Genomic DNA, 12,970 nt, shown 5'->3' with positions numbered 1-12,970 from the left:
TTTCTTTATTTATAAGCAATTCCTAACCGCTTAATCTCCTTAATCACATTTCCCATGATTAATCTTAGCCATCAGATCTTCAAACTTGACTAGGTTCATTGAATCCTTCGAACTGAAAAATGTTTTATCTTGCCTTGAAACTTGTATTCCTTCCTTGGTACTTGTGCTCGGTTATGTCTGTTCAATCTGTGTTGTAGATATAACTTTTGAATTTTCATTGTCGTTGATCCTTAACAAACTTCTTGCACGACATTCCAATCTTATATAAATCTCCAGCTCATTGGCATCCTTCATTTAATAATGTATTTATCCATCCAATGCATTCTGTTACTGCTCGGTTGATACTCAGTAAATACTGAACTTTACTCGGTAACTTCTTTCTTCTTTAACCGACACTGATAACCTTGGTGTTTACCGACTAGCTCCTTGCTTGGTAAAATAGAATAGTATCAAATCTTTACTCATTCTATTACATGAAATCTTTTCTTGTTCTTATTCAGTCTTCAAATATGCATATAAAGGATATCAAAACAATCAAAATATCATAATCTTATCACTGTCTAACTTGGTAATAGTTTCCCATTGAATAACTTATTACTTCCCTTCATTTTCACATTCTTTTTGTGTCACTTACCAACATCTTTATACTCATCAAAACATACTCTTTAAGATATGGCAACATCATACTAAATCAGAAAATCAATTGCTTGACATCAATGACAAAATAATATTATTAAGATAGTAATCATCCTTTATCAATTGTATCATCAATATCCAACAACCTTCTCAATATCATCATACCAACAAAATTAATGTAATGCCAACACTAGTCTCAGCTAAATGCCATCGCCACAACACTTATTCACGCAACATTATCCTGGACATACTTACAGTAGTCACTGTTCTTGATTATCCAAAAACTCTTATCCATATCATATCCCACTATGGCTTGGTGATCAACACGTATATCCACATCAATACATATATGTGACTAGGAGAAACATTTCTCTCACTTCAAGCATTCCGACAACAAACAAACAAGGATCACAACATGCTAAGGAAATATTGTCAACAATTGCTCATCAGGGTAGAAAACAAGACCATTATCCAACTGAAAATTTTAACACACACATGATGGATGATTTTCGGAATTATGCTTTGTTAACATATGGCATGAAATTTAATTTTTGAATCATTAGATCTCTTGAGCTACTCAAGGATGCATTGAGCTAGAGAAGCAACAAAGGACTATGGTATTTTTTTGGTTTTCTGTCTGTGAGGCGATCATTCGTATGGTGCAAATTTGTCTCGAGACATGATTGGAAACATATCATTGAAGACATTTTCCACTTTGCACATGCAAATAGTTAACTCTTTTCTATTTTACGCAAGCAACACTCAGGTCATCTTGGTTCAATTATACCTTGATGCTTGTGCTGCCTTGCAATATCAAAATACATGTAAGTCATACTCAGGTCATTATGGTTCAATTATACCATGCTCCTTGTATTAACTTCCAACATATCAAAAACTAAATGATGACAAACAAAAACAAAGCACAAATAAGTGACTACACAGGAACAACAACGATAGAATTAAAGTGATCATTTAGCTGCATATCATTTTGCATTTAGTTGTATATCATTTTAATCTTGCATTAGTATCACATCATTATCATTATCATTATCATTATCATACATCTCATTTTCAAGATACATCTCACATCATTATCATTATCATACATCTCATTTTCAAGCTACATCTCACATCATTATCATTATCATACATCTCATTTTCAAGATACATCTCACATCATTATCATTATAATACATCTCATTTTCAAGATACATCTCATAAATCACAGTAATCAATACAATACATCATCACATTCTCATCTCAACATGAATCACATATCATCATCAAAATCAAGAGCATTATTATCTAAGAATCACATCATCATCATCATAGAATCATCATATCAATGCATTTCAAAGGTAATTTACCTCTATATTTACTTGTACCTCTAGGCAACCGCTTGGCCAACAATGCTTCAAGTTCAACTAAACTATCTTCATCATCGACTTCTCTGTTGGATCTGGATTCACAACTGTGATTGACATCTCTACTTTTCCTCATAGATGGGTTAGAAACAAAAGCTCTAAATGCATACTCAGATTTCTATACACTACCATCATAACCATTTAATTCAAAAGTAGTAAGCTTGCCAATGATGGAGTCAAGAGTTACCCTAGTTTTGTCAATGGACTTTAGCTCCTAAATGGCTGCAACTCAGATAGCGTAGACTGGTAGTAGGGTTATCAGTACCCTACTGATCACTGTGGTATCTTCCACTTTATCTCCTACACTTTTAGTTTCACTGACTATCTCATTTATCCTTTGACCATACTATTGGATATTCTCACCTTCAGCCATTCGCATGTCATCAAACTTTCCTCTTAGACTCTCTTCTTTAGCAATCCTAACATGTTCATCACCGCTATAAATCTCTTCAAGTTTTTTCCATACCTCATATGCAGTCTCTAGACCATGAACATCTACATACTCTACATCAGACAAAGAACTAATAATGGCCTCTAATGCTTGATTATTTTCTTGTTTCTCTTTCTTCTGATCATTAGTCAACATCACAATAGGTGCAACATATTTAGTATCAACATGTTCCCAATACTGGCTTCCCAAACTCTTGGTATAAATTTTCATTCTGTCACTCCATATCCTATAGTTCTCTCTATTAAAATTTAGACCTTCCTTCTTCATCATGATTTGCAAGATCTTTACCTCAAGTTGTTAGGCTTAGACCTTAGAGGACCTGATAAGCTCTAATACCAATTCATGGTATGATGAAAGAATAAGTATCTAATCAACTAGTGAGAGGGGGGGGGGGGGGGTGAATCAGTAGATAGAAAAACTGATACAAACTTCACCAATCTCAAAAATCAATCTCTCAAAGTAAACTTAGAACTATCAATGTAATACCACTGTCAAGATAAAAACTCATAAGATAAATCGGTTGACTATTACAACAAATTAACAGTAAACAACTTCAAACTCATAAACATCCAAATGCTTTTTCATATGTCAAGAGACTTCATTTCTCAATGCTTCCAGTTATCATAACTTATCAAAATAGTTAAGTAGTTAAGTAAATCAACCATAAGAACATAACCATAAAAACATTTACCACTTGACACAAATATTTTTGATGTGGAAACCCAAATGGGAAAAACCACGGTTAGATGAGACTCACAAGATAACTATCTGAACTCTTCTGAAGTTCGCCCTGTTAGGAGCCTAGCCTGTTAAAGCTTTAGAAAAGTCCTATTAAGAACTGATCCTATTAGGAACCACCCGGTTAAGGGATTGACTACAATGCCTTGTTAGAAGAAATACCCTATAAGAAGTAACCTCGGTAGAGGATTTGAAAACCCAAGCTAATGGATCACCTTGTTAGAGGATTTGAATAGTACCAAGCTTGTTAGAGCTTACCCAGTTAGGGGATTTCAATTTTGCTGCAATTGTTAGAAAACAATAGGAGTTTGTTGATCTGTCTGAATAGCACTACACTTACTTGATCAGATCCTTTTCATGCTCCTATCTGCCTTTACTCAAATTGCAGATACATCATCTAGTTCGGCAACCATACACTCAACTGATCTTTTCAACTCTTTGCCAACTCTTAAACTAAACAACTTCATCGACCTTATAAAAAATTCAATTAGATCAGTAACACAACAAAAATCTAATTCTCATAGAGATTACAAACAAGTCAATTTAAGTATGACCGTGTAATGCCCCGCGAGGAACCCTAAAGGAAAACAACACAACTAGGCAACTAAAGGGTGAAATAATTTTATTTTTTTTAAAGACTAAGTGCATTAACCATAACCATTGCACGCTTAATAACACAACGAAAGTCTAACATATGATTTCCTAAGGGTTACCAATGAAGATTAATTCGTAGATTATATTAACACCATAGTTAACCCAATTGTCCATTTAATTAGATAAATTAAATGCTTAAGTTTAAAACTACACATACATCTAAATTCCATAATGAAGAAATGAAAGTATTCCAATGTATCCAATTTCCACAAAACATTTTAACATAAGATTTAAGCAACTGAAATAACATACATTCCACTGACATACTATTACAATATCCACAAATACATGTCTTCCAATAATGCCACAGATTACAAAGTTACAATATCAAGGTTACATAAAAGTCTGATACAATGACCACAGGGTCTCAACTGAACAATGATATCGAACAAGAGCTGGTGCATGAACCATGAACCAAGAACACCGCCGAAGCCTTTCCTCGCCTGAAGATACAATCTAGAACATCCGATGGGAAGTGGCACTACCACTCGACCATGTGATCCCAAAATGGAACCACCCCACCGTGCTAGGAGATAGTAGAAAACCCTCAAGAAAGCAAAGTAAGACAAGTACGAAAGGACTACAAGACTCCACAAACATCCATGTAACTCAACTCAAAAAACACAAGTGACTCTAAGGAGAGAGTGTCATCACATGTCTTACGGTGGATACCATGATACAACCTCCATAGGTTCCGACCCCCATCTTGGGTTTCTCCTGGTAACCTCTCCCAAGCCTCTTGTTCCAACTAAGTCTCATGTGGACCCTGCCAATCCTTTCGTGAAGACAAGGTGGTAAGTTTTCCATTCCGGGCCTTCTCATAGCATTATGAGCCCTTTACAAGCACTACACCTATGTAGGAGGTATATTATCTTAATTAATATTTATTCTACCCACCCCCTAATCAATTATTAGGTTATCACTTTTTAACTGACTTCTGATGGGTTATCTTGTTATCCACTTCAGGCATGACCCCCGCTCGAAAGCCACTCTCTCTCATAGGTCACTAACAGGAAAGGTCTCTCTACGAGAACTCTATGGCAAAATAGACAACCATAACTAATCCTGACAAACCACAGGTGAAGGATACATAATCACTAATCCAAGATTGACCATTTGGACAAAACACACAATGACTCACATCAATAAGGTTATACAACAACACCTAACCAAGGAGATATAATAACATAGGACATAATGATAACACAACCAGAATTGCAATAGAATTAAGCTTGACTACAAACATCATATGCACAAGACCCTAATACAGGCAATCTTTTCTTACAATAGCCAAAAGCATAAATAACTTGCAATTAAAGATTTTCCAGACAATAAGAAAATACAATTATTTTAATACAAAGAAATCAATGTTGTCATTTGTCCAATAAGGCTAAATCAATCACATAAAAATTAATCCCCTAATTATATGCTCATGATTAATTTACAAATATATCCGATCAGCTTATACCAATAGTCTAAATTAAATTCCAAATTATATATATATATATAATAATAATAATATAATAAAATTACATAAATATATATACTCATCAAATATAATATCATATAATTATATCACATTAAAAATATATAATAAAATGAAGATTTAATTTTACAATAACTTTTTATTTCCAAAATAACATAATAAAACCACAATACTATATATATATAAAAATATATAACATTATTTTATTTTATTTATTTATTTATTTTTTTAATTAATTAATTTTATTATTTTATTTTTTTAATTAATTAATTATTTTTTTAATTAATTAATTATTTTTTTAATTAATTAATTATTTTTAAAATTCCAATAACCTAAAAAAACACATTAAATTTTATTTCCTATAAAATTTATTTCCAGAGAACCTAATTAATACAGAATTTCTCCAAAATACTAAAATAAAACAATTTCTCCATAACTTTTAATAACCTAATAAATGTAATTAAAATTAAATTCATTACCATAGTAACTAAATAATTACATAGAGATGTACAAATATTTATAGAACAACCATAGCAAAATATCAAAGCAAAATCAAACAAGAGGGAATGATTTCTCTAGTAAACCCTATTCTTCCCAAATCTTGCAATTTCCATGCACAATAAAAATCTTCACAAAATTTTTCATAATAACTTTTCCCAATCTTCTCAAAATTTAATCTACAAACACCCAGGTAATAACTTCTTTCCAATAATGGGCGAAAGCGGGAGCAGATGGCTGTAATGGGCGAACTCAAATTTCAAATTCTCAGCAAGGCGGGAACCTTGGTTCCAATGGTGGGAGCAGCCAGATCAAAGCTGTTGGTCCCATAGGCGATAAGGATAAGCCTCCGGACATCCTAGAGGCTATTGTTGACTTATAGTCTGATGGTACTCTACCAAAGGAGACAGCGGGTTCATCTGGGCTTCTGGGAGAAGGGTCCAATGGGGGGCCCATTCCACGTGATTACTCTGTTGATAGCGGAAGGGAAAAATAGGAAATGGTCGTCCCTTTTTGGAACTAGACCTACTGGTAAATCCTCCCTACCTCATGTTAAGAATATTTCTGACCCTTCTAATGGTAAGTTCGCTATCTCTATCCCTGACCAGGTTCTGGACCATAATATCAATAGTATGTCGAACTCCTTGGTAGGGAAATTTATGGGTTCGCGTCCTAATATTGAAGTTGTAAGGGCTTTTGTCAAACGAAAATGGATCCTCAAGGGAAATGTTGAAGTATCGGCTTTACCTAAAGGCCTTCTATCTTTTTCTTTTTCATACGAAGAAGATAAGGTTAAGATTCTGTGCAGGAGCCCCTGGATGGTAGGAAAGACAGCTCTGGTCCTTAGAAAATGGCATCCGAACCTAAACATGAATGATTCTCTCCTGGCACAAGTTCGAGTTTGGATAAAGCTACCAGGATTGCCTCTTGAATATTGGGCAGAAAGTATTTTCTCTGGAATAGCAAGCTCCTTTGACGAGTTGCTCTCAATAGACCCAGTCACTGCTTCAAAAAGAAGACTAACTCATGCAAGGTTTTGTGTAGGAGTATCCCCTGAAGCAGATATGCCAGAACAGATAGATCTAGTTTCAAAGATGGGAACTTGGAAACAACACATCGAATATGAATCTATCCCTTTTGCATGCTTCCACTATAAAAAAGCAGGTCATTGGGCAAAATCCTGCCCAATCAAGCCAAAGGTGGAACCTAAGCAGCCTAAACCTGAGATTGAAAATCAAAAGTTGCCAGAGAAAATGGTGTGGCAAGTTAAAAATCCAGAGAACAAGGAAGAAAATTCCAATTGCTTTAATCCTTTGGGGGAAAATAAGGAAGTCACCTCAAATTCTATCTCTAGTCCCTCAACCCAGGAAGTAGTGAGAAATGAACCAACCAAAGTGAGCCCCTTGGGTAGAACTCAAAAAAAGGAAATGAAAGATCAGAATGATCTTTCAAATGAGATAGTTGAAGTGGTTGTTGACACTTATGAAGGCAAGGAACTGGAAACAAAAGATTACCAACCTAAGGAAGGAGAGATCCCTGACCCCCAAGAAGAAAGGACTGATTCTTCCCTAGCCATGCCAAGTTTTGAAATTCAAGAAGCCCAAAAATGTGCAGTTTTGGGTATGAACCTCTCGGACTCAGAGCAGAGCTCAAAAACAGTGAACAATGTTTCAACTGATTCCAGAACTCCTAATTGGGGCAATGAAGAAGAAATCTCCAAAATCCTCAACAACATGGAAGTGGCTCCTGTGATAGAAACTAAATGGAAGCAACCAAAATACAGGAATAAGAAAGGATCTACTCCCTGGACTTCTCTACTAAGGAAATCCAACAGAATAGCTCAAGTTGATGTGGGGTATATTCCTCTTCCCCAGGACAACCCTCTAACCACAAAGTCAGAGACAAGGAGGCTAGCAAGAACATTGCAGATGGAACCCAAAAGACTCTCAAGGAGCTGGGAATTGGTAAGTAGATATGAAGATAATCTCTTGGAATATTAGGGGACTCAATAATCCCCATAAACATGATATTATTAGGAATATGATAAGAGATAGTAATCTTGATATTTTTCTAATTCAAGAAACCAAAATGAGTAGAGAAAAAGTTGAATATTTGAAGTACTTCAAAAATGGTAATGTTAGTGGTGGCAGTTCCGAAGGTGCTTCAGGAGGCATTGCTACCATCTAGAACCTTAATATTGTTAAAGGTCAGGTCATAATTCAGGACAGTAATTTCTCTTGTATCAAATTTGAGCATTTAAAAGATGGTACTTCATGGGTTCTTACCAACATTTATGCTCCTAATACCCTAAAGGCTAGAAACTCTTTTTGGAAAAAAATCATTCAGGCTAGGGACAGCTTCAAAAATCTTAGTTGGATGGTTATGGGGGACTTCAACACTCCTTTGAGAGAGGAGGAAAAATTTGGAGGTATTCCTCCTCAATTGGAAAGTAGGATGGCCCTTATGGATTTTATTAATTCTTAGGCTCTCAATGACCTGGAAATATAGGGTTGTAATTACACTTGGACTAATAGAAGAACTGGTAATGACCTTATCCAAGTGCGACTTGATAGGACTCTCATCTCTGATGACTGGTATAGTCAGTATTTCTGTTCTTTGTCGGCCCACATTCAGGTTGGATCTGATCATTTCCCTATCACCTTCTTTGCTGACTCAATCAATAGAAAGAGAAACTTTCCCTTCAGATTTGAAAAAATGTGGACCCTCCACCCCGAAATCAGAAGAAATATTCAGAAATGGTGGAGCATCCAAGTTGAGGGAACGGCTATGTTTAAAGTTGTCAAGAAGCTCAAAAGTGTGAAGGACAATATACAACTCTAGAACACAACCAGTTTTGGAAATATATTTCAAGCTAAGAGTAAAATTCAGGAAGACCTTAAAGAAATACAAGATCAGATCCAGAAGGATGGTTTCAGTACTGTGTCTACTGCTGATGAAAACAAGACTCTCAAAAAATACCATGATACTATTGCCAAAGAGGAAACATTCTGGAAGCAAAGATCGAGATGCATTTGGCTTAAGGAAGGAGATAGGAATACAAGATTCTTCCATATGTCGACTATCAAGCATAAAGCAGTTAATAGGGTGAACAAGCTAGTTGTGGAGAATGGGGAGTTGGTCAAGGAGGATGAAATAAGGAATGAAGCTAAGAGGTATTTCTCGGACCTCCTCAAGAGGGATCATAGTCTAGATGCTGAAGCCCAATCCTCTTTTCTTCAAAACATTCCTTGTCTCATTGATGCTCAAAAGAATGCCTCCCTCTCCTCCATTCCCTCTAACTTAGAAATTAAAAATGGTGTTTTCTCCTTTGATGGCAACAAAGCACCTGGCCCAGATGGCTTCCCAATGTTCTTTTTTCAAGATTTTTGGGAGATTGTTGGAATTGATGTTTCCAATGGGGTTAAGGAATTTTTTGGGGCTAGAAAACTCTTGAAAGAAATCAATGGAACTTTTATTGCTCTCATCCCCAAGATTCAAGGTGCTGATTCTTTGGACAAATTCAGACCTATTAGCCTCTGCAATTCTTTTTACAAGATTATCTCCAAGGTCCTTACCTCTAGTTTTTTGGTTGTCCTTCCTACCTTAATTAAATACCAGCAAAATGGGTTTGTTCTTGGAAGAAAAATTCTTGACTCCATTATTACGGTCCATGAGAACATTCACTCTCTTGTTAGAGTAAAGAAGCAGGGTCTCATCATAAAGCTAGATCTCTCCAAAGAGGTATTTCTCAGACCTCCTCAAGAGGGATCATAGTCTGGATGCTGGTCTTTAGGATGACAGGGTTGACTGGTCTTTACTTCAGAAAATCCTCACTTCTTTTGGGTTCTCCTCTAGAGTTGTTGACCTTTTCTCCCAACTTACCACCTCTGCTACTTTTGCTGTTCTTGTCAATGGTTCTCCTTCTACTTTTTTCCAAGCTTCTAGAGGTCTTAGGCAAGGAGATCCTATCTCCCCCATCCTCTTCATTATTATGGCTGAATGCTTTGGAAGGACCATGGAAAAAATGGTGTTGCAAAGCTCCTTTAAGGGCCTCCAACCATCCTCTGCTGACCTTATTTGCTCCCACCAGCAGTTTGTTGATGACACTATTATTATGGGGGAATCAAGTATTTCAGAAGCTAAATTTTTGAAGAGCACCCTGTGTAAATTTGCCTCTGCTTCGGGTCAGCTTATCAACTGGGCTAAAAGTGAAGTCTTTTTCATTAATACTCCAAAGAGAAGACAACAGAGGATTAACAGGATCTTGGAGTGTAGGACTGCTGACCTTCCTACTACCTACCTTGGTCTCCCCATGGGAATTGCCCCTCCTGATCCCTTCTGGAGTTCTCTAGTGGACAAATTTCATAAAAAACTTGTTGGTTGGAAAGGGGCCCTCTTAAGTCAAGCTGGCAAGCTCCAACTCCTTAAGGCTACTCTTCAAAGTATTCCAATTTATGTTGTTAGTCTTTTTAGAATTCCAGTTAAGTATGCTGAAGCAATTGAGAAAATTCAAAGAAGATTCCTATGGTTTGGGGTTGAGGATAAGCAAAGAATGTCCTTGGTGGCTTGGGACCAGGTCTGTAGGCCAAAAAGAAAAGGAGGTTTGGGCCTCAGGAGGATTCGTACTTTAAATGAAGCTCTCCTATCCAAACAAGTCTGGAGAATGTTTCATTCCGATTCTAAATGGTGCAAAATTTGGTGAAGTAAGTACTCTCTTCTGTCCTCCTCTCTCTCCTCTTTTATCAATTTGGATCTCAGTATTAGTGGATCCCACATTTGGAATCATGCCTCTAAATGCAAAGAAAGTATAGCTAAAGCAGTGATATGGAAACTTGGAAATGGTAGGAAAGTAAAATTCTGGGAGGATCCCTAGCTTTTTGATAAACCTTTAATGGACTTCAATGAATGGGCCCCCCATGCTCCCTCCTGTATTAGATCTTTTGGCTCCTTAGTTGCTGAGTACTGGGATGGTAATGAATGGCAGAACATTGAAAGTATCCACCCTAGCCTTTCTAAGCTCAAGATCCATCTATCTGCAGTATGGCTGAATAATGAAGAGGACTCCCTTATTTGGAAACATGATCCCAAAGGAACTTTATCTGTGTCTTCTATGTATTGTGTCCTTCCCCCCCCTCCTATTAACCCTTATTGGTCTAAAGCCTGGATTAAGGGTCTTACCCCCAAAATCAATTTTTTCTTTTGGACTATCCTCCAAAATAAGATCCCGACCCTTGACAACCTGTCATGCCCAACTTTAGGGCATGAACGGAAATTTTTTTTTTTTAAAATACTCAACTAATTATCGACTGACTAAATTAAAATAATGCAACTTAGTGCGATTAACTTAAATAAATAATGCATTTTGGGTTAGGTCATAGCTATGTTTAAGTCAGTCTGGTAATTAAATCCAATTTAGGAAGAGAGGGTAACTAAGTTATCAATGAACTAAGATTTCTCCCAAAACGGAAATTCACTAAGCTTCACTAATAAATAATTAATATTCCAAAATGGCGAATTAATCTTGACCATATACCTTTTAAAATTTATCTCATTTATCTATCTAATCCACTAGGATTCCTAATTTAATTATCCTGGTTATTTAAACACCTTATATAAATGAACCCCTCCCCCCCCTTAATTTAAAATTACCGTTTAATCTTGTTCTTAACTTGGCCCTCTTGGCCCTACAAGGAAATTAGAGGTTACATCTCTTTGTTCTTTTAATTTATATATTTTTATTTTAAAATCTAATCCACCTAATATTAAAAAAAACCTTCTATCTAGTCTCCTCTACTCATGCCCAATACTTAACATAAGTATTCAAACTTATCTTTACATTTATCAATTTTAATACTAATTAATTGCCAAATTATTACTACTATATATATATATATATATATATATATATATACACTTTTACCCATATATGCACTTAAATCTTTATAAAACTGAGATTATGTTTATTTATCATAAGAGGAGGGGAAAAGGGGTGATACTTATCCCTTTTAAAAAATCATTTTCCGCGCCCCCCCCCTCCTTTTTATTTTTTAAAAACTTGGGAGTGTTGCCCTAACCCGAAATTAGGGTTAGGGCGAACACGTCGTATTCCATACCCTCTCTTGTGTGTGCGCGTTGGTGTGAAGGGTGCAGGGTGGACGGTGGAGGAAGGCCGAGCGAACTTATCATTTGGGCGGAGCGAACACAACCTGCGGCGGAGAAACTGCATTGAGCGGGCAGCATTTCCGAGCTGGGACGCTGTTTTAAACGGTGGCGGGGAAGCAAAGGGGGAGGCGGAGGTGCGGGTGGCACCGCAGCGCGGGGCACCGCCGCTGCGGACGGCGCCGCCGCAGGCTGCGGCTCCCGCAGGCCGCGGCATCGCCACCCGCAGACTGCGGGGCGCCGCAGGCTGCGGCCGCCGCCGCCCGGTGCTGCGGCCCGCAACAGCCAGGCCCCTTCTCTTGCTGTTAGATGATTTTTTTCTCTCTTTTTTTTTGCAGGCTTTTTAAAAAAAAAAAAAAAACGTTTCGTTTTAAATGTAAATACCAATAAATATATATATATATATATATATACATATATATATATATATATATATATATATATATATATATATATACTTATATATATATATATAGGGTTCAATAAATACAGTTTGCAATATGCCAGTTTTGATAAATGAATACAGCTTACAATATCCCAGTTTTGATAAATGAATACAGCTTCAATATTCCATTTTTTTTTTGCAGATTCTTTATTTATATATATATATATATATACACACACATACACATGTATGGATGTATATATATATATAAATATATATATATATATATATATATATATATATATATATATTTATATATATAAATGGGTAGATATATGTTTTTAAATGGTTTACTTAACAGATCTCCCTTTTTTTTTTGTGGATTAATATTACCAGGGCTGAGAACATTATTTTATTTTTTTGAATGAATCAGATTTGTCCAAACATCATTTAAGGAGCTAAATGTATTAATATAAATCTAATTTGCTGCCATAGACCCCTTTTATTTAAATATAACAAAAAAAAAAAAAACACTTAGA

The 12,970-nt window shown here is 36.0% G+C and overlaps 1 protein-coding gene across 1 annotated transcript in view; it reads right to left on the bottom strand.

The window, feature by feature from the left end:
* LOC131066135 (alpha pinene synthase, chloroplastic-like) overlaps nucleotides 1-12,263 on the bottom strand; it is a 48,447-nt gene extending 36,184 nt beyond the window's left edge. Inside the window, exon 1 of the mRNA XM_059209097.1 lies at nucleotides 12,094-12,263. Within this exon, the coding sequence (XP_059065080.1) occupies nucleotides 12,094-12,263 (170 nt within the window). The remainder of the gene's footprint in view (nucleotides 1-12,093) is intronic.
* Between the last annotated feature and the right edge of the window lie 707 nt (nucleotides 12,264-12,970).

The sequence above is a fragment of the Cryptomeria japonica genome, chromosome 1 (genome assembly GCF_030272615.1).
Source record: "Cryptomeria japonica chromosome 1, Sugi_1.0, whole genome shotgun sequence".
NCBI classification, from domain to species: domain Eukaryota; kingdom Viridiplantae; phylum Streptophyta; class Pinopsida; order Cupressales; family Cupressaceae; genus Cryptomeria; species Cryptomeria japonica.
This window is presented reverse-complemented; position numbering and strand designations above follow the sequence as displayed.